At 44.8% G+C, this 26859-nt stretch overlaps 1 protein-coding gene across 5 annotated transcripts in view; it reads right to left on the reverse strand.

The window, feature by feature from the left end:
• ETS1 (ETS proto-oncogene 1, transcription factor) overlaps positions 1-26859 on the reverse strand; it is a 131161-nt gene that overhangs the window by 62873 nt on the left and 41429 nt on the right. Inside the window, exon 1 of one of the 5 annotated variants that reach the window (XM_030333669.1) lies at positions 2385-2855. The exons of 2 other annotated variants lie outside the window; for them this stretch is intronic. In XM_030333669.1, the coding sequence (XP_030189529.1) occupies positions 2385-2466 (82 nt within the window). In that variant the 5' untranslated portion in view covers positions 2467-2855. Of the gene's footprint in view, positions 1-2384; positions 2856-26859 lie in introns of those variants that run through there. 2 more of the 5 variants (XM_030333672.1, XM_030333670.1) reach the window with 2 other exon arrangements.

The following is a 26859-nucleotide window of genomic DNA, read 5'->3' on the forward strand; positions in this document are numbered from 1 at the left end:
CACGCTGTGAGAAGTTAAACTTTAAACACATGTCCTATATGGTCTGATGGGCAAAGCAAATCCCCACTTAGCCAGTGTCTTCTCCACCCCCCAACAAAGGCAGCAGCCATGGCGAATGTTTCTTCTATCCTTGCACCTGCAAGTTTAAGCCTCAACTGACGTTTCTTTGCTGAGCTTTTCAAATGTAATTTGCAGTATCACTCAAGGAAGGCAACGTACACTGAGAAGTTAGAAAAGGGATTAATTTTACCTTAGCCACGGGCTTACTAGATTTTCTTAAGTGACTTACCTTCTCTGTGCCTCTATTTTCCTCTCTAAGATATGGGTACAATATTCACATATATGCTACCAAAAATCCAGAAAAAAAACAAAACCGAAAACTTCTATATATATTTTCAAGTCTCTCCGTCTTTCCCAAGATAGTGCCAGAGACCAAACCTCCTTACGATAAATGGCACAAGGTTGCCCAACTTCTCTGATCCACTGACATTTTGTTGTATTGAAGGATGCTTACAAAACCTGACCAGTGGCTTGTCAACCTTTTCTGGAAAAGAGAGGCATTGTAAAGATTCCTATTATAATAGACGCTGACTGTAGCATTAGGGCTTCCTGTCCCCAGTTTACAGATGGGAAAGCTAAGCAAAGTTACTTGCCTGGGGGCTTATTTTTTTATCAATAACCAAAATAATAGCACCATATGCTCAAAATCTCTAGTGTTAATATTAACTTACCCCCCAGATCACCTCAGCTGTTCACTGTGACCCAAAACACGTGGTGCCAGGGGCTCTTCACTCCTAGCCCCTGAAATCCACTGTAGGTATGAAAACTGACCAGCTTACATGCTATTTCCCAGACAGCCGAATCTGTCTCTTCCCCATAGGCATGCATACAAACAAGCCATTCTTAAGGAAAGAACCTACGAGATGAGCTTATGTCTTGGCTGCAAACTATCATTTCTTTCATGCATGGTTTGGTGCAATTGTGACTAACAGAATTTATTCTGGCTTCCTTGAACCCCAAACACAACCATCACAGCAGCATCACTTCTGAGCTGTAGCTCTAAGTGCCCGAAATGTCTCCACGGTTCTAGCTGAACTCAGCATTGCTCTGACCATCAACATCCCTGTGACAACAAACAGTCTTAGCCTTCTTTGTGCACCTCCCAGTGGAACCCCCAGTACCGGGGCTGAATGTGACGGGGTCTAACAGGACAGGACATGGTCATCCATGTCTTTATGAACATTTCGGAATGATCTCCAAATGACAAAACATCAGCTGGGCTTGGGTTTGAAGTTTAAGCAGATTAAGAAAGGGTTAAACTAAGCAACTCATTACAGCAGAGGCAAAGAAGCCTGAACCACAGGCGGGAGCAGCTAAACTTATTGATAATCAGATACCACAGAGAAGCAGGTTACTTCTGCGAATTATTTTCCAGATGGCATCACCTTCGCACTGTATCTTATTATATACCTTTACCTCTAAAATCACTAATTTCTAAAAGATAGCTGGCTGTTGCCCATCCTAAAAGAAAACATCTATTCTTCTCAAAGCGCATCTATCCCAGGGATTCTGGATTCCAAGACAAAATCACATTCCTTTCCTATCCTCTTCTTCAAATCTTTCAAACCAAGGAATTGGACAACCAACCACCAACCAAAGACACAAAGTCGCGTTTGGTGTCAGGACGTTGTTCCCTCTTGTAACAGATCTTTGGTAAAGGCAGAGGGCAAATTTATGGCAGACTAGGAAGATGGGTAAAGTAAGTAACCTGCAGGAATAGAAGCGGGATGTTTCCAGAAGTTAAGACGATCATTTCAGTTCTCCTCCCATGTCCTTGCCCTCAACCCAGAAAAGAGGAGCTAGATAGCAAAGGGACATGTGACAGAGGGGCGCAGGACGGCAAGATGTTTGAAACGTGCTTGCAGGCCAGTCAGTTAGACACTATGTCGGTTCTCACTGCCCAGGGCCCTCCATCCAGCTCCAGCTCTGGTAATGCGGGGGCCAGTGGATGATGTCTTCTGCGGCAGTGTCCACCCCCCCCACAAAGCTACAGGAAAAGGCCAGAGCGTTCTCACTCATTTGGAAAGATAAGAAAGCAGGAATGGGGGTGCTGGACATTCTATAAGCTTTTTCCCATTACTCACAAAAACACAGCTGTGAAAATAAATACCACCCCCCAAACAAGGGTCCCAGGCCACCAACAGTCTTCTCTACCTTGCTTCCAGCTGCTCCCAGCATCGCCTTGCTCAGGCAGAAACGAACTGCCTGGAAGGGAACAGCGAAGCGGGGGGGGGGGGGGGGGGGGGGGGAGGGGGGGGAGAAGCGGAGGGGACCCCAGCCTCCGGCCCAAAGCTGGCGTGGGGGCCTCGACAGTCACCACTCACCCGGGGAGGGGAAAAGCTCCAGATCGACTTTTTCCGTCTTGATGATGGTGAGAGTCGGTTTGAGATCGACGGCCGCCTTCATGGTGCCAGGAGTGGGGGGCAGACAGGATTATGGCAAGTTTGCTGTTATTCTTGTTGTTTGTCTTTTTAATGGGGATTAGTAACAGGGGAAAAGGGGACGGGAGGGGGGGGGGATCCGACTTTCTTCCCTAAGATTTCAGATTGCCGCTGACTTTTCCCCGCGCCCAGAAGGTGCGCGCCCGGCACTCTCCCGGGAAGTTGGCACTTTGCGGAGAAGTGCGCGCGCCCCGGGTCCCAGCCTCGCCTGCGCCTCGCCCCGCTCCTCCTCGTCCTCGCCCCGCTCCTCCTCTCCGCCGGCAGGCAGCTTCAGCTCGCTCTCGCTCTCCGGAGCCGCGGTCTCCCTCCCTCTCTCCCTCCTCTTTAGGGCGTTTCTCGCGGCGCCGAGGCTCGGCGGCCGGGTCTGCGCGCCCGTCCCCCCCCCCCCAATCCCCCAGGCTCTCCGCGGGGGGCAGGGAGGAGGAGCGAGGGGCGGGGACGGCGGGGCGGGGGCGGCCCGGGGGCGGGGCCAGAGGCCAGCGGCCAATTGTCGGCGGCGGCCCAAAACGAAAGGAAGGCGGGGCGGGGCTCCGCGGCCGCCGGCGCCCTAGCCGCCTGCCTGCTGCCTGCCGGGGCCCAGCCGCCCTGCTGCCTAGAGCTGAGCGCGGAGCCGGCGGGGCGCTGAGCCCTCTGCCGCGCTGGGAAGGGCCCAGGGCCGGCGAGCAGGCTGGGTGCAGAGGCTGCCACGGCCGTTGGGGAAAGTCCGTCTGATTCGCCACGCATTCTTGAGGACTTGGTCACCCGCTCCTGCCCCCCCCCCCCAGTAGCAGCATAGTTTTCCGAGTGCGTGTACATCATTCATTCACAAAGACTGACACACAGGACGTGAGGCATGCGGAGGAAGGGGCGTGCGTGCGAGCGGGCGCAGGGGGTTCTCAAGCCAATGTCCTCGAAGGGCTTTATGAGTCCTGGACTGCAGCCGGTTTGTGAGTCAGGAATCGGTTCAGTGTTTCTGGAGGAGCCTTCGACTTTTCAGAGCTCACCCGTATCATGGTTACGAAATGACTTAAGACGAGGCAGCGTTGGAGAGCCGAAATCTTGTTTCGCCGTCCTTGAGAAGGATCAAGCTCAAGGCGGCCTCCTGGAGACCCCTAGACAAAGGCCCAAATACTTCTGTGTTACTGGGAGAGCAGAGAACAGGGCCCCCAAACTGGAATCCAATCATGGGCTTCCATAAGCTTCCAGTTTACCTATAGCAGTGGTTGAGTGGAAGGGGAAGCTGTTATTCTTCTAATTATGTAGTCACGGGCCCTTCCTTTCACAGACTCTCTTCCACTAGAGAAAACTGGAAACCCCACAACTACCACCAGCACGGAGAGAAATGCAGAGGCCCTGTGGTTTTGAATTTCTGGAGTACATCATTCACAGCTGTGACACAATCAACAATGCACAACCCCTGTTCCACTTGGGAATTTCGGACACTTCGGACACCCCAACGCGATCCCAAATAATTAATGGTTTTGCACTAACACATTGGTTATCATAAGTGGAGGTAGTTGGTTCTAAGTAACAAAGCAACCAGTGAATATAGAGGTACGTACATAGACACGCTTAGGTATAGCTAGAGCCAGACATTGAGATCTACCTTTAGTTAACTAGAAGATTAGGCATATATCTTTCTGAACCTCAAAAAAGTTATTTTTAATACTGTTTCCTGATTTCTAAGCATATGTTGAACTACCACCACCTGCCTGTTAACTGTATGTAACTGCTGACAAACACTCTCCCCCCCCCTCCCGCCCCATCAATTTGAACACACCTGCTTACCTTTACCTAACCCCAGTTTTGTCTCCTTGAAGCATTAGTAACTTGCAGGTTTCCAACAGCAAATGAGAGAAGGAGCCAGGAACAGAAAATAAATCTCTAGCTCTTGGTTCAAACTTCAGATGATGCCCCTCCTTCAGTAACAAGAGGAAAATATTTGTATGTGATAATCCTAATTTTTGAAGGATTGTTGTAATCCAGCTGTTAGATTTCCAAAAGGTGTGAGAAAACAATGCTGGCTTCCAGATGACAAGAACAGACACTTCTGATCCCGGGAAAAGCTGGGGGAAACCGCTGATGAATGAATTGTACATTTACACATCCAAATGAGCCGCAAAGGAGAGGATCTTGAACCAATCCTGCCTTGCCCGTTCTGAACACATCAGCAAAACAACTGAGCAAATCAAGAGTTGCTTTGGGGAATCTTGTTTTATTGATGTTGTGTTAAGAAAATGCTGGTATTTTTAAAATCCAAGTGTGAGTAGTTCTCTATTTGCAAAGGAAGCTTCCTCGGAGCCAGTCTTTTCTGTCTTCCCCAGAATTCTCCTCAGCTTTCTTCCTGCTGCCAACACCCCTCACCATTAGACACTAAAAGAAGCCACCATGATCAAACCATAAATACTTTCCACTCTGGCAATGGGGGAATTTATTATTTCGGTTCCTTAAAAATGACATCTCTCCTTGTCAGTCATCCTTTTCTCTAACCCAGTCCTGGAGCACAGAAACTCAAAATAGCTGAAGGTCCAAATCAAGGAAGGGGTTTAGGTTAAGACAAGAAGGAGGGTGAGATAGCCAAAGACCACCACGGACCTCCAGGAAGTCGACTTCTGCCTGACACTGATTGTGAATGGTGAAGTTATCAGAAATTATGCATCTAACTTCGGACCTAACTGAAACTTCACTTGGGACAAGGGGCGCTAGTATAGACAAGTTAAAACATTTTTTACATATTTGGGATATTAATAATCCAATCAGGCTTGCAAGTATCCAATCAAGTTTGATAAACGAAATTTTTATTCTCTTTATGACACAAGTAGATTCTTGTAAATGTTCTATGGACTTTCGATGGCAGTTCTATCTTACTGTAGCCTAAAAACCAACAAACACCTGGCCCAGTGCTGGACACATGGGAGACAATCAATATGTACGCAGTAATGAACTGTCAACCGCCTGGTCACTGTGGGCACCTACTTTGTCACCATCTCTTTCTAATTTAAAGGTTAAGTGAGTTGGCTGTGCTATGGCTTGTGAAGATAAACTACAAAATGTCAGTGACTGTGCCCCTAGGTCTGCTCCTTGTCCCCCGGGGCAGAGCAGAACCCCTGTTCCCCAGCGTTCATGTCCACTTAGTTTCAGTTGTGCCTCAGTTTCCCCACCAGCAAAACAAGATCAGCTGGGCCTTGCCTTCCAGCTACTTGGCAAGTTGTTTCAAGACTCTGATTTCGAGGCACTCAAGAAAAATCATCCAAGGGAATTCTTTGCTTTTGTTTGTAATGCAGCAGTCTGTTCCTCCTGCACTTGCGAGAAAACAGAATTGTATCTTTAAACATCCCTGAAACTTAGGGAATTACATCCCTCAAGGGCTAAAACTCCTTAAACTAGGAACATCGTGTCAATAAGGGTCAAAACAAAGCTGCAGGGGTTGGGGCATCGGGGAATGCGATTAGATGTTAACGGTATCAAAGAACTAGTCACATTTTTACACAGAATTCTCTCACACACATAGAAGATGTCAAAAACATAACCTTTCTCTTTTCTACTCCCCCCTCAATGCCACGCCAGCCTTAACAAAAAAAGAAACATAAAAAATACACCCCATTTCAAACAATCGTGGAAGATGGACTCCCCCTCTCCACAACTGTGCTGGAATAAGTTATTTGTCTATTTCTGGAATCTTAAGCTTCAACAAACAAAAGAACCTCTGAGTTTTGAGCTAAAATATGCTGTATTGGAGGTAGGTGCAAAAACATTCAGACCACTAACGGCTGATCCAGAACACGTTTATGACTCACAGATGTTGATTTACTGGTTTAAATGTAAGATTAAAAAAAAAAAAAAAAAAAAAAAAAAGGTCCTCAACAACCTGTCTGAGTTGCGTTTGTGGTTGTTTTTCTCTGAGAAAAGGCAACAGTCCCCATCACACACAGGGACCTAGAAACAGGCGTCTAAAGCTTAACTCTAAAGCAAGTGGTTTCTATGTGATAAGTTGAGTCATTAAAAAAGCACACCGGGGCAGAAAAAGGCCTGGGGCTTCGATATCTACCATCATCAAGCAGCAATAAAATGGCAAATTGGAGATGGGAAGGAAAATGAAAATAACTCTCCTAATTAAACTCTGATGCCAGAAGGCCTGAGGGTCAGTTCAAGAACCCCAGCCGCGGGCTCAGGACTGCTCTGCTGCAGGCTGGCTCTGTGACCTCAGTGAAGCCACTTAACCTTTCTGTGTCACAACCTCCTCTCTGTTTCATGGAATAAAATCACCCCTGGCTCTCCCTACCGTGTAATACAGGCTCATTAGCTATTGTTTAGAAGGTACAATAAACAATGGGCGATAAGAAGTGCTGTAGTTGGGGGAGGGGGGTGCGGGAGTTGGGCAGGAGGTGGGGGCGGGGTGCAGGGAGGGGCAGGACTTAGGGGCTGGTAGGCCCCTGGGGTGGAGGGGGGGGAAGCTTCCACAATAAAACAAAGAGGAGAGTGAGCAGTGGAGGCTCTGGAGTAGGGCTCTGGTTCAGACTCCAGCTCTGCCAACCAGCCAGCTGAATTACTACTCCTAAATCACTAACCCCAAAGCCTCAACTCCACCACATTTAAGGTAGAGGCCATAATAGCGCCCACCCTTAAGGCTCTTTGGAGGATTAAATGAGATGACACATGCCAAGCCCTTCGCACAGTGTCTGTCTAGGTCAGAAGACGTGCTCAGTGAAAGTTACATATCGTTACTGGTGTTCGTCTCCAGTATGAGGAAGAATAGCCAAGAAATCATGCTGAACCTCGATGACCATCCCCTTTACCGAGTAACTTGGATCCTCTCTTCACCTGAACTGTCCTCGGGGGAGAGATAGGGCGAGCGATCGTGTGTAATTGAAAAAAATCTCTGCAGACCCCTTCTCCTCAATTCCTGATCTGGGAACCTGCCCAGCTTTGGCCTCATTGGAGACATTCCAGCACTACCTGATTAGAAGAAAAAAACGCAGATCTGTATTTGTTTTAAGAGTATAGGAAAATGGTAGTTCAAATGCAGAAGGAAGATCGTGTTTGTGGCGCCTCTGTGGACACAAAATCTTAGGTCCTGGCTTCATCACATGTCGGAGCTAGGTGGGAGGTTCTCAGAGACGGTCAAGTCCAGAGCCCTCCTGCTCCTACCAGGGGTAAAACATGAGTTTGAGAGAAGAGGTCATTCTGCCCGAGGCCACATGGCCTGAAAACGACAAAGGCAGTCCAGGATCCCGACTGCACTTCTGTCTGTGGCCTCTCCTTGGGTTTACAGATACCACGCTGGCAGAAGCCACTGCCATTCAGCGTGGTCTGTTACCGGGCACTCTGGAGACACAAAGCAGGATCCCACGTACACAGGCACAGATGGATGATGATCCGACTCCTTTGCTAGAAACCTGACAGTGTTCTCCGCACCCGCTGTGTCGTCTTTGGGCGAGCCTAGCGCAGGATAACCGCACTAGCGCTCCCTGCGGGAGACAGCTTGGCACGGGCGGTAGGAAGGAAAAGGGTCTGGGTTGGCTCTATTGCTGTCTGCAGTTTCTTTAGACTGTAATTAAGAACCATTCAGCTGCATCTGCAGCCCCAACAATGCGGGATGGATTGGCCCCATCCGTAGACCAAGCGACATTATAAAAGCCACCAGTTTAGACATCACGTATTCCTGTAGCAGCAAATCAGGCTCTGCTCATGCAGAAAGAGGTGAAGAGCTGCCCATCAAGGCTCCAGGGTTCTGAGGCTTCCTCCACACCCAGACTGACCCTGTTTCCTGGGATTGTTGCTCCCTCCTGGGCCTGGATAATGCAGAACGCAGGCTACCCTAGGAGCCTTTGGGGATCATGTAATTTGGATTCCCACTTAAATTGTCCTAAATTGGCCTCTTGAGGAGGTAGAGGGAGGAGAGCATTAGCACAGGTGGCAGGAGAACCAGTGTTCTTTAATAACATGCAGAAGCACAGAACCAGGCTCCTAGCGAGGAGCTCCGCGCCCCAGGAGAACGGAATCCCAGCCCCCTCCCGAGGCTGCAGGTGGTTTCATCTGGAGGAAGGCTAAGGCCTTCCTCTGATCTCCCCCTGCTTTTCTCTTGGGTTACAAAGACAACAGCAGACTTCAAAACAGATGTTCTCTGCAGTTGTGGTCTGAATCTTAAATTAAGATAATATCATTGTGGAATCTTCCCCTTCCCCCCCCCCCCGCCTTCCATTTTAAAATGCCAAGACAATTGCCCCCAAAAGACTACCAGTTACCACCCCAGAGATGAAGGAGCAGAGATAGGGTGGAAAAATCTCTCCATCCTGTTCTTGATGTCGTAAGGCAGGCAGAGGAAGTTGATAGCACCAGAAGAAGAAACAGTCCTGACGGGAAAAAGGAAAATGGTATGGAAGGAAGTGCTAGGAAGGAATCTTCTCAGAGAACAGGGAAAGGATAAGTTGGGGTCGGGGGCAGGCATGAGGAGGTACAGTGACAGTTGTTCTGTGTCCTGGTCACTTGAGGACTGAAAGCCCCAAGATCTCAAAATGAAATGAAGGCCCGGTAATGTGTCCCAGTATTGTCACAGAGTCCATTTACTTGTCCCGCATGACCGACAGTCATGGAATGACAATAAAACAAATCAATAGGAGGTTCTCAAGCTGGAAGAGTTGCAAAGGATACAGAATGGGATCAAGGGGAGAGGATCTCGGGAGGAGGTCACAGAAGATGTAAGGGAAGGTCAAGCTGAAAATCGACACCAAACACAGACTTTCCCCCTTGTGGATATGGATGTGCTATATGCAAAGAATTTCCCTCCTCATCCCCACGAGGTGCTCCTCTTGTGCTCAGCAGCCGGTGCAAACACCGAGTGAATATTTGAATGTGCACATCCACCTCCCCCTCTACCTAAAGGCAGCAACCAGTTAGTTTCAGTATCATAACTTCCGGTGCCCAGCTCAGGACGGGAGGAGCTTACTAAACTACACTGATTATTTCACTGATGAACAGGTGACTTCCCAACATTCTACAAATGGATCTTGAACTCAGACATCAGTCTTTGATTTCATTTCACTGACTTGCTCGTTTGTTCAGTTTTGTCGAATGCGAGACTCAAAGTTGCCCCAAAATTTAAGACTTAAAGACCTAGCCACGTGACTCTTTTCCAGCGGAAAAGGTCTTCATGAAGTTTGATTCTGTTCCTGTCATCTCCCACCTCCTTTAAAGGAAAATGTTGCTTAAGGTCCGCATATTCTTTTTATTTCTCATCTGAGCCTTTGGGGATAGTTGTTTGTGAAAAGATGGCACTTGGCTTCCCACAAAGCCAACCGGTTGCTTTGTCGTAAGTCTGAACGTTTATACAATATACGGTCCATAGTCTCACTCGGCTGCCCAGAGGTAGTTCTTTAGGGAGTTCTGAACTTCAAGCTGAATCGAATTTTATTTCACTGATTGTCATGAAGGTACGATATATAATCGTTACATCCATTATTTGTAAGAGACAAGAGAATGCATGTGATGGGCCTCATTTTCTCCATCTTCGTTAGGAAGAATGGACTGTCAGATGCTTGTAGGGAGGCCAGTACCTGTTACGAATCTCCTTTACCTTCTCAAATTTGCTCGAACTGGTCAGGTTCCCCGAAGCACTACATTTGTAAACATCCTTTGGCCTTCCTGTAGGCATCCCCCCAGAGTGACAGGTGATGGGAATGGGGAAGGCAGAGGCTAACTGAGCCACCAGCACCTAACAGATGGCACAAGAAAACACACTAAAAAAGCCTAACCCCTCTTGCTGGCTGGACTGTGACACACTACCACTCTCTGTACTTAGTTATGTCTGCTAACGGATAATGGAAGTGTCGCAACAGAAAAGCAGGCTGATCTTAAACCATAGAAACCAAGGAAATAACGGGTGTGGTTAAGGTCCACCTTTACCACCAAGCTGTGGTGAGGATCATAAACCACACATTATTTTATACCACTTCATCCAGACCTCGGTCCATACAACAGGCCCAAGGGAAAAAAAAAATGGAACCTGTCACACTGAGAACATCTTACTAGCTAATAACAATAACATCCTTTGGGTACCACCATCGTGGGCATCTACAAACATCTGACTCAGGAATGTATCCCTATCTTACCTTTAGCATCCTTCACTGAACATTATCGTGTCAGAATGAATTACCACGAATACCACCTTTGCCGCTGCTGAATCGTGCAATGGCAGAGGACTTTTTAAATTCCCTTGCGGTTTCGGATGTCCCTTGGTATGTGCACTGCCCTGAAAAATGGGCACAGGGTCCCAGTTTCGCACACATTCAGGACCGTAGACCCATGAAAACAACGCCAGGGTGTCCTGCGTAATTATTCATTTTTAGAACCCAGTACCCAACGTGCCACTGATAGAAAGTCAACAGTTGAAACAACCTCAAGAAGGGACATGTCAACTTTCTGGGATTAGAGCTCACATGTAGTTCTCTGTTCTTAAGAGCCAAGGAGAGATGGAGCCTTCCTTCATTTGCAGGAAGCCAGCTGTGTTCGCTCGGCATCTTACATCACCTCACGTGAAGGAGTCAGAATGTGGTGGATGGTCCCGGCGGTGACGCATGAGGTGGAACAGACCCCAGCTCACATCTCATCTATCTGGATTGGCTTCTATACAATAAAAACCTTTCTTCCTTGGAGTTAGCGGAGAGGAGGGAAGCAAATCTGACGTGTGTGACGTGCAAGAAGGCGCCATTTAATCAGTCAGGCCTGTGAAGCACTTTCAAGCGTCCAGGGCTTGAAATGATAGGTAATGATAGGTAATGTGGAGAATGAAGAAAGTAGAAAATAGAGAAGTTACTTCTTAATGGGAATGTATTTCATCAGACTGATCAGAAACACGTGTTTTCCCCAGACTGGGAAACCATCTTGAAAGACTTCATCACAAAAAGGCCTTGGGTGGGAAGGGCCACTAGAGACCTACTGGGGAGGGGAGGAGGGAGGTGCAGCTGGGCGGGGAGCTGGCTGCAGACTGTGGGAGAAAGAATAAACAGCAGGCAGCTCTCTTGTGGCAGGTTCCCCGGAGAGATCCCTTTCCAGGAATTAAAAATTCTAAATAATGTTGAGAATCGTCAAATATCAAAAAGATTACGGACTTTTCTTTCAGGGCATTCCAAAACAGTGAGAGAGACCAGACGGCTGGCAACGGCCCTTCCCGCGTCCACATACGCTCTTCCTTTTCAGTGAGCTAACATTGTCTCTCGTGGAGAGTATTTTGGTAATTGGAACGAATGGAACTGAGGTGCAGAGGTAAAGAGACGATTCCAAACAAGTGTTCCTGCTTCGAAATAGCCCATACGAAGACCTGAAGCTTCTTGTCACGTCGACTATCAGGCTTTGATTTCTTAACTTCACAGAAGGCTCTTAAGCTCTCAAATAACTGAGGAGGCAATGTAATAGCGTGGTTAAGAGCCCAGATGTGGCGGTAGATGAACAAAAGTTTGAGTTTCTGTTTGGCCACCCTCCAGCTGTCAGTCCTTTGGCCTCAGAAAGCCTCAGTTTCTTCATCTATAATGGAGGTGATCATCATGCCCCACTCGCAGAGTTGAACTAAATATGGAAGGAACTTGTGCCGAGTAATTTGCCCTGTGTCTGATGCAGAAAGAGCACTCAACAATACTTTGCCCCTATTTTCAATATGAAAAGTCAGAATTATGACTTTGGAGTTAGTGAGCATACCATTTTCATAGAAGTTAATCCAAGCTGTGGTGCACAGCGTTTCCACAACGAGCTTGGGACATGGTGGTCCACTTGCTGTGTGCCATTAAATCATGAGATAATAATAAATATAATTTTAGGTCTGGGTACGTAAACCACACGAAGTCTGACACCATCCTCTTGGACAAAAGGGAATTGATGCCCATTACGTAGACGTGACGTACGGTTATGGAAGCTGTTGTCACATGTTCACAGCTATGTTACATATTAGCAGCAAAGAGAAATATTCACCCCCTGGGATTCCTTCCAATATCGGGTCGTCCCCACTCGGGGTTGCAGGTCTGATACCCACTTGTACAGCCGGAGCACGATAAGACCATAAGCAAAGAGCTTTGCCATTTGGCTCTCAAGCTGGCCAGTGACTTGGCAGAACCTTCCACACTGTCGAATATATACACCATACCATACCGTTTGAGACATTGCTTGACCCGGTCCCCGTCGGGCAGTACGCCGTTGCATTCACTTCGCAGAAGTCTTTTCGTATGTTACCCATTCTACATTTCTCTTGGCTCGCTCTTTTTCTGAGTTTTCTACCCCCTGAACTTGGGCTGGAAATCTGAACCTCAAACTACCCGTGGCGCCATACGCGTGCATTTTAGTTACAGAATTCTGGACCCGTGTTGCACTTCTCCAAGCTTAGACGTGCCACCCAGAATTCAGAAGTGTTTTATTTGCTGGCATCGCCAACCTGCGCTGACCAGTTGCCCGAAAGAACCGTAGGGAGAGGTATTTCACACCGCCCCTCCTGTCGCCCATCGGAACCCTCGTTGCTCTGCGTTGCCCAATAGCCACACAGAGTTTGCTATTTCGGGGGCCCCAGCTATCATTTGTATTCTGGCACCACCAGTGCTTGGCACCTAGCCATCAAGGCTGGCACATTAGAACACACAGAGTGTCCTCACTAGCTGCCTGCTCCGTTCTGGCCAGATGAATGCCGTATCATTGGAAAAGTGGACTGAACTGGTTTTCTGGGGGTGTTTGGTTAAGTCACCCCACCTCAGCTCCAACTTGATTAAAGTGTAGCTTTGCCCTTTCCAACGACCGTGGCAAATAAATGATGGGGAAATACTCCAACATGCACATGGCTGGGTCCTGTCGTTCTTTTTTTTTTTTTCCTAGTGACTTTGGGGAGGTTTGGGCACTGGTCCTGCGGGCACAATACTGTTCTTGTTCTTCTTTTCTCTACAGAGCAGCCTTGAATAGCTCTGTCTAAAATTATAAGCAGGGGCAGCCCTAGGCTCCAAGAGATCAGAGCCCTCATGCTGGGTCTGAACAAAGACCTTGCTTTTCCCCAACAATTAGCCCTGTAAAAAAGGACATCTATCTCCCTCTATTAAAGCCACCACGTGCCTTCAAGTCAGCCCATTGTAAAGCTAATTAAATAACACGCCTCTCTCCCCATGCAGGTCTCCTGATTAGCTTTCCTCTGTCCAAAACCTCTGCAAGGCGCCTGGAGATAGACGCCAACGTACCACTCCTAAGATTCCCCCTTGGAAAAGCCACCTTATCCGTATCGTCGACTCTGTTCATGGCCCACATTCATCCAGAGCTCAGGTTTAAGTCACCTCCAGCTTAGAGCACATTCATCCAGAGCTCAGATTTAAGTCACCTCCAGCTTAGAGGAATGGATAAAATTGATTGTTACCTGTTGTTAGTATTTGCTAGTATTATTTAACATTATTTATAAATAAATAAACAAACAAACAAACAAATAAATACATGAATGATTTGGGAAGGCAACATTTGTGTCCCAAGGTAAAATCTTCGGTGGGAACCCATCCACGTGGGACCGAAAGCGCTGCCCACACCCCCCCACCCCCCACCATCCCACCCACTGGAGTGGAGTGAGTGTGAAGGACTTTCAACAAAGGTCTCAGAGCCTGGGGAAGACATGGCCAAAAGGGGCCACGGGCAGTTCTCCACCACGGAAGTAGGCAGACGTGTGTGACAGATGAAGCACAAGGTTTTCAAAAAGGTATTAGAGAGGAAAGCGGAAATAAGAAGAGAGATTTCAACCAAAATGGTTTTTAAAACAAAATTTTTTTTTAAATGTTTATTTTTATTTTTGAGAGGGAGACAGAGCGTGAGCAGGGGTGGGGGACCAGAGAGAGAGAGAGAGAGAGAGACGGAGACACAGAATCCGAAGCAGGCTCCAGGCTCTGAGCTGTCAGCAACAGAGCCCAACGCACGGCTCGAACTCACACACCATGAGAGATCATGACCTGAGCCGAAGCCAGAGGCTCAACCGACTGAGCCACCCGGGTCCCCTTCAACCAAAATGTTTTAAACATGATGTAGAAATAATAAACTCCTTCAAAGTCTCCTTACTGCTAACCAGATAAAATCCAAGCACCTCCCAAGAGGCCAAAATTGGCCCCTGCCCACCTTCCAAGCACCCTTCACCTTCTTTCTCTCAGAGGGACGCTGCTCTCCAGTGCACCTGCGCTGGTTGGAATCCCTTGAACACACCCAAGTCTTCACCCTTTTGTGCATTTCTGCAGGCCTGGCCCTTTCTGGAAAGCCCTGGTCCACCTGTCCCACCCATCTGTCAAGACAGAGCAGCAAACATACCCCCCCTGTGAAGGTTTCCCTGGGCCTTCAGGATAAAATCCAACACTTCCTCCTCCGCTCTCTCACTGCGAAATGCCTCTGAGTCAGCACACACAGGCTTCTGACTGAGCACATTCAACCTTCCCGAAAATACACCTCAGCCCTTGGAGGGTAGGAACCATATTCTATTTCACATGTTAATTTCCAGCAGAAAACACAGCGACTTGGACATAGGGACATCCTAAATGCTTAATAAATGTGGAAGAATAAAAAACCTGAATGAGTGAGTGAATGGAATAATGAGTAAGTGGGTAAATGAATAAAACAACCATTTGACATTAAATGTGATCTGAGACGGTAGAATTGGGCACAGCTTCACTGTGCCCGGCGCTGTGTGCTTGACAAGGGGCGCTGTTGTTTTATGACATGGTTCCCTCTCTCCTAAATGGTCCGACCTCACACACATGCATACCCATGCACATACTTTTCAGATACAATTTTTTAAAATAATAAAATGGAGAGAGACCAGGCAAGCCATTTTCTGAATCTGCTTCATAGTTCTACAGCTCAACTTTTCTTTTTTTTTTTTTTTTTTAATTTTTTTTTTCAACGTTTATTTATTTTGGGGACAGAGAGAGACAGAGCATGAACGGGGGAGGGGCAGAGAGAGAGGGAGACACAGAATCGGAAACAGGCTCCAGACTCTGAGCCATCAGCCCAGAGCCCGACGTGGGGCTCGAACTCCCAGACCGCGAGATCGTGACCTGGCTGAAGTCGGACGCCTAACCGACTGCGCCACCCAGGCGCCCCCAGCTCAGCTTTTCAAACCCACTCTAGGTTTTGAGGTTCCCAGCTCATTTGTTCACTGGACCATATAAATCTTCCTTCCCAAGTGTTTTTAAGACTCACCCATCTTCTTGGGCATCTTATGCCAATGAGTGGATGCCTAAATTACAAATTAGTCCCATATACAATTTAAGTTGCACATGAAATACTAATGGGCTTCCAAATTAGCAGAAAAAAAAGAAAAAGAAAAAAAAATTAAAGCATGTGGCAAAAAGATTTTGAACTCTGCCAAATTCCCCAACATTAAAAAAACAGCCAAAGTCATGGAATGATTCCCATCTTTAAACCATAAAGCCTTGGGGCTCCCGGCTGGCTCAGTTGGTGGAGCATGTGACTCTTGACCTCAGTCAGGGTCATGTGTTCAATCCCCACGTTGAATGCAGAGCTGACTTTAAAAAATTAAACAAATAAACAAACACGTAAATGTAAAGCCCCATAGCAAAACTCACCACCGGATGATTTGTCCCTAAAGTCACAGCTGAACATGATGACTTGGGTTTGGTTCTTTCCTTGTTACATTGCCACCACAATCTCGATTTTTAAAAAGATGTTTTTCTAATATTTGAGGGTGTCTTCCATAGAGAGAGAAATCAAGGCATAAAGACACAGGGGAAGAGGGACATCTGGGTGGCTCAGTCGGTTAAGCGTCCGACTTCAGCTCAGGTCATGATCCCGTGGTCCACCAGTTTAAGCCCCTCGTCGGGCTCTGTGCTGACGGCTCAGAGCCTGGAACCTACTTCAGATTCTGTGTCTCCCTCTCTCTCTGCCCCTCCCCCCTCGCGGTCTGTCTCTCTGTCCCAAAAAATGAATACACATTTAAAAATTGAAAAAGAAAAAACAACAGACACAGAGGAAGATTCCACGATCTTACGGAAGCAATAAGTGACCATTTCAGCAAAAGAATTTATAACATCCAACCTGAAACTAAGGGAGAAAACACCATCATTCATTTGACAGTCACTTTATTCTGGCAAACTTCCTACTTGCTAAAGTGGAATGCCCACTTTATAATGATCATAACGGATTGAAAGCCATCAAATTAGATTCTGGCTGGCAATAACCTCTTTATTACTTGCCTTTGCCACAGTGTGCCCCCATTCTCAGATCTTGCCTTAAGGAAGACGCATCCAAGACCTCTAAGGTATGTAAAAATAGGATAATAAATGAAAAAAACTAGACCTGCATTTCTACATGGATCTGTCTCCTCAAGATACAGCTTAGTGTGAATACAAAGCAGCCATTGAGCATTGAGCGTGTAAAAATCACACCTGTTAATTTATCAAGAACAGATCAAATAAGCTCCATGGCAGGAATAAACTATTACAACGAAGATAAATAGAAAACACGTTACCAAGAGAAGAATGATTAGAAATGAATGTAAGTGGGAATGCCACCGTATTAATCAAAGAGAAATACCAAATGCATATAATCAATGAATGCACTTTAAACAAAGAGTAGGAACACAAGGTAAGAACTGTGTTTGTAGATGTGAGTACTGTCACAGAGATAGTGGGTACAAGGATTAAGGACATTGGGTAAACACAATATTATTAAGGTCCTGGAAAATAGCATACTTTACGTGGGATAGAAATGGCTGCTTTCTAAATCCAATTGAGGTTTTTCAGCAATATTCAAAGCCATAAAATAGACAAATCAAGACACACAAGAACTTCTCATGAGGAGGAGGAAGAGCTCAGAATTGATGGTATATTACAGCCGTGTTGATAGTTCATGTCAATACATTCCAGTTAGCAGGTTATTTGAGCAATGACTTCAGAGTAAGCTGGCCATGTATCTCTGCAAATGGGAGCCCTTAGGAGGGCAATCAGGAGACATCCATTTCACACTACCTTCCTAGAATTTGGGTCATTTTCAATCGTTTATGTGCCAAACCTCAGGACTGAATATGAGTAAGCATGGTGCCTTTCCTCTGATTGAAGGAACAGCAACGTAATGACTCCCTGGTCTGGCCTAGAAGGTCACAAACACTTCCACCAACATCGTGTCCCAGCACCTCCTAGATATATCTAGGAAGAGGGCACGCATCCCAGCCCTCAGCATGCCAGTGTCGGTCCAGAGTTTCACTCAACTCTGATCTGCGAGAGTTGTGCAACATACTGAAGACACACATTTGCTCAACTCTTTGAAATTATCCATATGTCCCACTTCGCTCTTACCTACCACTCAGAGACCTTTAAATGCCATTTTTTCCCCACCAAGCCTTTGTCTCCTTTGTTGGATTTCTTATTAGACCCTTTATCACTTATGTACTATAAACCATCTGAGTCATTATTTTCCCACCAAGAAAGTGTGAGGGGAAGAAGGAGGGAAGGCGTGGTGTGGTGGAGAATATATTATCATTGCATTAATTCCCAGCCATCTTCACTCAAAATAGAAATAAGCAGAGCTGTCATTGGGAGGTGGATAGAGTAGGATCCCAAGTGATGCATCTGGCTGAGCTCACGGATGAACCAGAGGAAGAATGAAATAAGGGCTGGGATTAAGGGAAAGGGGAGGAAGGACTCAGCTCCCTTCCCATGGGAACTACGAGGCAAGGGAAACTGACATGGAGTAAACTCCTGCACTCAGAACACTCAACATCGGCTGTGCATCTCACAGCTGCAGCAGGAAAATGTTGGGAAGCATTAGAAGTAAGAGCAGCTGGTCACAAAACACATATTTCTAATTGTCTTTTTTCTATTTATATATGTATATTGGGATTTTACAATAACGTGTTCCAATAGTGATTTCAGGACAAGTAAGACATTCATTACAAATGCACACACAATACGTTCTGGGAAATGTTCCGTCCTTCTAAAGTTACATACCCCCATTCTTCACCAAAGGCCAAGTGAGCACCCGAAAGAAGCAAGAGAGAGGAAAGAAACGGGAAGAGAACTTGGGGGATTGATTTCAGAGGTGATATTTATTGACACCTCTAACAAGAGGCAGTTCGGCTTCCCTTAGATTCACAATGTTTATCCCTTCAAGATGCCCAAATCGAATGTATTAATTTTACGAAAAGTCTTCTTTATGGCCACCTCTTACAGAGTCAGGATATTTTCAAAACAACTGTGAGTGACTTTCTTTGAAATCTATCAAAGGTAAGACCCTCAAAAACATAAATAAATAAATAAATAAATAAATAAATAAATAAATATCAGTATTGATGTCCTGGGCAAACAAACATGCATTAAATGATATTTACACAATTAATTCATAAAATGAATTAATAAAATTTTCCTAGAAAAACCTGCTGTTGTTTTTTTTTTCTTCTTGGAGTTAGAGAAGTTCTTGGAGTTTGATTGATTGATTGATTTATCCACCCTTTGCCTTATTGAATCCTCTTTACATCCCCCACAATGTTAAAAACATTGCATCAAAAAACACAAAAAGAAATACACTGAAGTAACTTAAAAATCAAATACTGCTTGTTTTGGGCTCCTGGGTGGCTCAGCCCGCTAAGCATCCGACTTGGGCTCAGGTCATGATCTCATGGTTTATGAGTTTGAGACCCACGTGGGGCTCTCTGCTCAGTGCAGAGCGCACTTCAGATCCTCTGTCTCCCTCTCTCTCTCTCTGCCCTTCCCCTGCTGGTGCACACCCTCTCTCTTTCTCAAAGCAAAATGTTTATTTATCAAAAATAAATAACCATTACGAAAATACTGTTTGTTTTGGCTTAATTGTAATACAAGAGGTAAGAGGAAAGTGCTATGTTCCCATTCAGAGGTGAGGCAATTAATATCCATTTAGCATAACGAGATTTTTAGATTTGCATTCTTCATAAATGGTATGCACAGTGGCTGCTTTCTGCTGCCTTTTCCTGGTGACTATCATTCATGGAACCTACCCAAGGTCCAGCACCCGGTTTAATACGAGGCTAATAGGAGCTCAAATTTGGGGTCTACGACTTCTAACAGTGCAACTTTATGTTCAGCTACAAACTTTATGAAGCTCAGCTCCCTCCTTGATAAAATGGACTTAATAATAACTTACAGGATTTTTTGGTTAAGATTTAAATAAGATAATATACATAATATCTATTGAACCAGTGTCTGGTTCAAAATAAACAATAATTTTTTTTCAGGTTCCAAAATTTAAAAATTACACTCCAAAACAGACTGAGAACTCAGGTATCCTCAACCCTCTAAGTCTACTCTCCATCAAAAAATACTTATCACAGCAGGCAATGTTGAAAAAGCACTTAATACAAATGAATATCTAGGCCATAGATTAAGAAATACATAGGTGGCTTATGGATTTAAAAATATGTGTTTATTAACTGTGCCAGGACGATAGGATGAGAAAAAAATCTTTACTTATTTACTTAAGTAAACTCTGTGCCCCACCTGGGCTCAAATTCCCATTCCCAAGATCAAGAGTCACCTGCTCTATGAACTGAGGCAGCTAGGCACCCCAAAATAAGAAAAATCTTTTAAGAAATAGTGCTGGGACAATGAGCTATACATATGCAAAAGAAAGAAATTGGACCCCTTTCTTTACATTATGCACAAAAGTAACTCAAAGTGGATCGTAGACCTAAATGTAAGAACTAAAACTATAAAGTTCTTACAAGAAAACATAGGAGTAAATCTTCACAACCTCGAGAAACAAAAGAAAAAAATAGATATATCGGCCTATCATAATGAAAAGTGTTTGTGATGCAAACTACAACATCTGAAAAGTAACAGACAACCCATGTTAAGGGAGAAAATATTTGCAACATATATAACTGATAAAGAACTTGTATTCAGACGATATAGAACTCTTATAACTCAGTAGTTAAAAGACAACCCAATTTAAAAAAAATTGGCCAAGTTTTATACAGACATTTCTCCAAATACAAATGGCCAATAAGAAGGTGAAAAAATGCTCAAGATCATTAATCATTAAGAAACTCAAATCGGGACACCTGGGAGGCCCAGTCGGTTAAACGTCCGACTTTGGCTCAGGTCATGATCTCTTGGTTCGTGGGTTCGAGCCCCACATCCGGCTCTGTGCTGACAGCTCAGAGCCTGGAGCCTGCTTCAGATTCTGTGTGTGTGTCTCTCTCTGTCCCTCCCCTACTTGTGTGTGCGCTCTCCCTCTCTCTCTCTCTCTCTCCCTCTCTCAAAAATAAACAAACATTAAAAATATTTTAAAGAAAATCAAATCAAAACCACAACGAGGTACTATTTCACATTCGCTAAGAGAGCTATCAGAAAGACAGACAAGAACAAGTGTCAGAGAGGCTACCTAGAAATTGACACCCTTGTACATTGCTGGTGGGAATGTAAAATGTTGCAAGCCACCTTAGAACATGGTTTGTCAGTTCCATGAGAGTTACCATACAAGCCAGCAATTCACTCCTAGGTATAAACCCAAGAGCAATGGAAACATACCTTGGCACAAAAATATATACATGAATGTTCATAGCTGCGTTGTTCATAACAGACATAAAGTGAAGACAACTTAACTGTCTATCAAATGATGGGTAAATAAAACATAGCATATCCATATAATGGAATACTCTGCAGTGATGAAAAAGAATCAAGTACTAATAAATGCTACAACATGGATAACTCTTGAAAGGAGTCAAAGAAGCCAGTCACAAAAGGCCACATATTGTAAGATTGCCTTTACAAGAGAAGGCCAGAATGGGCAAAGTTCTAGACAAAAGTTGCACCACCAGTGCAGAAGGGTGGGAAGGATGAGGAGAATGTGACTGACTGCTAATGGGTATGGGATATCCTTTAGGAGAAACAAAAATGTTCTAGAATTAAATTGTGGGGATGTTCGTGCAACATTGTGAATGTATTTTAAAACCTTAAATTGTTTTTTTTTAATGGGTGAATTGCATAGTGTATGAATTATATCCCAATAAAGTTCATCTCAAAACTTTCTAAAAAAACAAACAAAAAAACCTCTGCTTTTCCAGAGGTGAAGTCAAGACAAATAAAAGAGAAAAAGAATTTCCTATCATCCAGTAAAGCCTGCCCAGTGGAGTCAATGAACATCATCTCAAGACCATTTGCTTAGCCAAAGTTCAGTGGAAAAACATCTAACATTTCCATGACCTTCTTTTCTAAACTTCCTAAGTGGCTCAGAGAGAGGCTGCCCGGGGAAACTCCAAATGGAACCTAAAAATATTATCTCCTGGCTTTATAAACATCAGGAACGCTAATGAAGTGAGGAGCAGCAGACCTAACGAATGGAACATTTCATTCAGGTTGGGAGGCCCGAGCAGAGTCTAAACTCATCTCCGAAGGCGGTCAGGAAGGCCCAGATTAGGGCCAGGGAGGTGAAAATCAACACAGGGTGAAGAAGGAAAGAATAACAGTGAGGGAGGATACATAAAGCAGAGCAAGAGTGACCACTATTCTAAACATCAGTAAAACAACCCCCGTTCACATCAAACTGTCCATCCTCATTCCGCTGACCAAGTTTGGACAAGTGAGTGCTGTTCAAGGCAAACACACTGTCTCTTCACTTTCACGTCACGTGCAAAGAGGCCACAGGAGGAACCAGGTCGCCTTGGTGTCTCCTCACTCTGGTATACAGCAAGAATATTCTCCTTACAATTCCCACACTCCCGGTGCTCCTTTGACTGCCCAGCGTGGTCACGTCTGTCTTAGCCTCCCATCAAGGTTACATTGATGCTCCTTGAGCGTTAAGTGTACCACCCTACTTTGTGTGCCCAATACCTCATGCAGAATAAGGGCTTGGCAAATATGTGTTGATTGATAGAGACAGAATAAAAGTTCTCTAATGTAACCAAGACCCTAAACCACTCAAAAACCTTGGATTACCTCTGGTCCAATTGAGGACCAAGACGCCAACCACCCCACCAGGAGCTATGATGAGCTTGGACAACCAGGATACGGATATTCATCACATCCTCTGCTCTATGGTAGGTACTGGGGCTAAGCACTGAGGAGATGGAAATAAATGGTAAATTCCCTCGGCCTTACAGGGAGAGACACTGAATACAAAGAGCCTTATGGAACAATCTTTGGATTTTGTCTGAAAAGCTTGGAGGGTTATTTGTTTGTTTTGTTTAATTGTTTGTTTGTTTGTTTGTTTTTAATTTAGTAACTTCTTAACTGATTTTAAAATCCTGGGTAGTTTTCACGATCTTCCTGACAGAGGAATCTCATAACCCTGTTTTACTTATCCAACAGACCTTAACTGAGTGCCTGTGACAATTCAGGCACTCTACTAGGTACTAGGAACAGGACAAGGACAAAAGCCTACACTCAGGGTGCATATAGACTAACAGGAAAGGCAAAAACCAGTGATCTCAATACAGTCGGGTAATCTCTACAATTCAGGTACTCATCACTGTTGGGGGAATGCAACCGGGGCCTGAACTAAGAGATTGACAGTGATGACGATGATGATAATAATAATAACAATAATCCTTATAAATTTAGAAGATAAGATTGACAGGACTTGTACCCAACTTAATATTAGGATATAGTGGTCATCAGCTGTTTTGGTATCCCTAATAGTTTTCCCCTCTTCTTCCGGTACAGGACCCCTCCCACTTCCCTTCTAGAAAACACAAGACAGGAGCTAAGAGAGAAGGAGGAGAAGGAGAAAGAAAGAGAAAGAGGAGGGCAAAGGACTTGACAAGATCATTGCTTCCGTAGGTTCCCCCGACTGGCTCTTCTGGACTTCTCAGTTCTGTAAATTAAGAAATTCCCTCTTAAATTTAAGTTAGTTGAGCCAGATTTCTGCCACGGGCAAACCAAAAGAGCCTTAAACAACACAAGGGTCCCAGAAAGGAGGGTGTCAATAATAGCTAGTTTTCAAGGCTGGTGATTGGTAGATCACTTGGTCGGACAGGATGAAGGGTGTAGGTTAGGTTACAGAGGCAGGAGAGAAAGCGATGAACTCAGGTGGATAACTGTGTGATATCCAGGTGAACTATTCATAGGAAAAAATATCCAGAGAATAGACTTTAACGGTAACCATTAACTTATGAAACCAAAGTGCCCTTTCCCCCGAAGTATTCTTTAACTGACACATCTTCTTTAAAGGGATGTATTATTTTTATAATAATTACTGCAAAGAAAATAAGCAGGGCATATATGTTCATGGCGAAATAGTAGCACACACCAGAAAGAGGGAAATGATTATGTGTTTTAAAGCAACCCAAACTGCACACAGCCTCCCTTGCTTTCCTCTTGCTTTTCACTTTGGTTAGAGGGAGGGAAGAATGATTAATTTCCATCTGCCCACCTGCCATAGATATTGGCAAATTGGGTAGCATAAAGATTACGTAAGTGACTGATAGCAATGGGAAAAGATTCAGAATTACATTTCAAACCTTCTGCCTTTGCCCCCAAATCTTACTGGGTGAGTTCTCCTAAGGGCATGCTTCGCTGCATCCCCTTTTTGCTTCACTCATTGAAGAAACTCTAAAAGATTATTCTCAAAGTCAATAGCTTTCTTTTCATGCCTGACCTGCTCTTTCCCACTTGATGGCTTCCTAAAACATTCCCTTGAGGGGTGCCTGGGTGGCTCAGTCAGTTAAGCGTCTGACTTCAGCTAAGGTCATGATCTCACAGTCTGTGGGTTCGAGCCCGGCTTCGGGCTGTGTGCTGGCAGCTCAGAGCCTGGAACCTGCTTCGGATTCTGTGTCTCCCTCTCTCTCTCTCTGCCCCTCCCCCCGCTCATGCTCTGTCTCTCTCACTCTCAAAAATGAATAAATGTTAAAAAAAAATTTAAAAAAAATTCCCTTGAAGTTCCCTTAAAAGGTTTCAAAATTTTTGTCTTACATTATAGAAGTGGAAGGATAATAAAAAATTACTCAACCTACTTCAGAAATAACCAGAAAGATATTTGAGAGGATAGGCAATTCACAAACTCCTGGAATAATGGATTTCAGAGTTAAATTTCACCAAAGCTCATCTAAATCCCTCTTTTCCCATTTTTTCCCCATTTTTTCCCCTCAGTCTCCAGTGGATCTGAAGGGATCCTGGTAACTCCCTGATAATACTTTACAAAGAAGAGGGAAGTCCTCATAGTTTTTTAATCTTAATTGATTTTATACTCAGCTCCAACTCACTGCTTACCTGAAGCCCGATTTCTATGAAAGGCAGTGAAAAAATTGAAGAGGAAAAGTAATTCAAGCAAGGGAAGAGGAGTGTTCGCTTGATATAGCACTTGATGGCACAGCACCAGTAAGGTTGAAAATGTCCTAATTGTGGAAACCACCCTAAGTGGTACAGGAAAGCAGTTTTCCTTATATATTTCACAACACAGTTTTCAGGTGCTCTTTGATGTAAAAATAGGTAGAGAGCAAAACCGGGGTTCCTTCACTTCCACTAAAACTTGTGAGAGCAGGAAGAAATTTTGAAAAGGCAGATGGAAAAGTGATTATTTACTAAACATACATATTATACATATTCTATATAACATCTAATATATTATATACGGAATTATATATTATATATTATATGTGGAATATAATATATAATTACATATTATATATTTTAATATATTATATATTGTATACGGAATTTCCCTCCTCCGTAGCCCAGTCAGTAGGGCTGGGAGAGGCAGGCAGCCCCGGGGGAAATGTGGATAAATACACTGAGGCCAGAAGCCCCATCTCTGAGCCCCTCACCCCTGCCTGCTCCCAATTCTGCTTAGAGACATTTCCATTCCATTCTTTTCCAAGGCTCCCCCTCTCCCGTCTCCAGAGCAGCAGCCCCGAATCACATTGAGTTGAAAATAAAGAAATGCTTTTCCTAAAGAATTCGCACACAAATAATCTCATTACCCCAGCGCTTGGGTTTATACAGCAGACGTCTTCTGCCAGGGGGAAAAAAAAGCACTCTACGCTCACTCACACGGAACAGCTGCGAGGAGAAAAATGGTATTTAATTCATTGTGAAATATTCAACAATGGCTACACTGCACTTTTAAAAGCCTTTTGATAGTAAAACCCACAGAGAACAGCCCATCCTGTGTGCTGAAAAGCAGCTTCCCCACAATTAGTCCCTCTATTCAGAGGTCTGAGAAGTCTGTGTAAACTTCAGCACGTGCTGTGTTCACTGTGGATAGCTTCAAGGGTATAACCTTTCACAAACTTCTTAGGGTTTAGTCTTGCTCAGCGACTCTGTCTGCTCCAAACGCTAGTTGGTGGAGAAAGAGAAAGGGGGCGAAGGGAGTGTGATGCTTAGGTGACAGACCCTAAGTGAATGCCCAGCAGAGAAAAACACATTCTCCCAAGAGGCCTCACAGATGACCGCGCTCCTTCGTGCCCAATGTCAGACTAAAAGGAACCGGAGAGTAGGTCCGGAAAGATAGGCTACCCAGGCTCACTGTCTCTATTCAGCCCCAAGATTTTCATGGGTCTCTGGTTTGTGGAAAAACTAGGAAACTTACATTCTCTTATCCCATAGGGCAGGCATTAGCCACTAGGCATAAGGCAACAGTGAAGTCCTAAGTACGTTTTGGGGGCAGGTCAAGTTTGCTTCATGGTTCAGAACATGGGCTTTGGGGTAGGATCCCAGCTGAAATGACCTTCTCCCTACCTCCCAGAGTTACAGCTAGACTTCTTTGGGGAAGCAAAGTTACCTCTCCAGGCCTCATTCATCTCATCCGCAAAATGGGTCATAAGATCACCCTCACAAGAAAGTTTGAAGAGTGAAATCACCACATATGTGCGATTCTTAGCATACAGAAAGTATTTAATGAGTGGCAACTAGTCGTCCTCTCAATCTGTTCTAGAAAGAAGGCAGGCCTTCTCTTGCACAATAAGAATATTTAAAATTAAACAAGAATGGGATATGGACTATTTTTTACTCTGTATTCTTAATTCTTTTAATTAATCAGGAGAGAAGCCACAGGAAATAGAGACAGGCACAGCTATCTAACTGGAAATTCTGAGGGAGCTGAACCATGCTGGGGAAAAAAAATTAAAAAATAAAAACTAAGAGTCAAAGGAATTTTGCATCACGATAGGTTGGCTTTGTTGTTCAGTAACTTTAACCTCAGATTTTCAAAGCACAAAGTACTGATGAAATGCCTGAATATTTCAGGTATGGCTGAAGCAGACACAACTCTTCTGTTCTTTCCAGTCTTTACTCAACTGTCCACGAACAGGGCCGCAGGCATGTCAGCCACTTTCATTATAAAACCCAACATTCAACTTATCAACGCGATGTAAGCCCTAAGCCCTGTTCAGTTAAGAACGTCCACCTGTACTGACCAAAGAAGAAAATGCTGAGATGTCACTGGGCCGTTCAAAGTAGCCGACCCA

The sequence above is a fragment of the Lynx canadensis genome, chromosome D1 (assembly GCF_007474595.2).
Source record: "Lynx canadensis isolate LIC74 chromosome D1, mLynCan4.pri.v2, whole genome shotgun sequence".
In the NCBI taxonomy this organism is placed as follows: Eukaryota; Metazoa; Chordata; class Mammalia; order Carnivora; family Felidae; genus Lynx; species Lynx canadensis.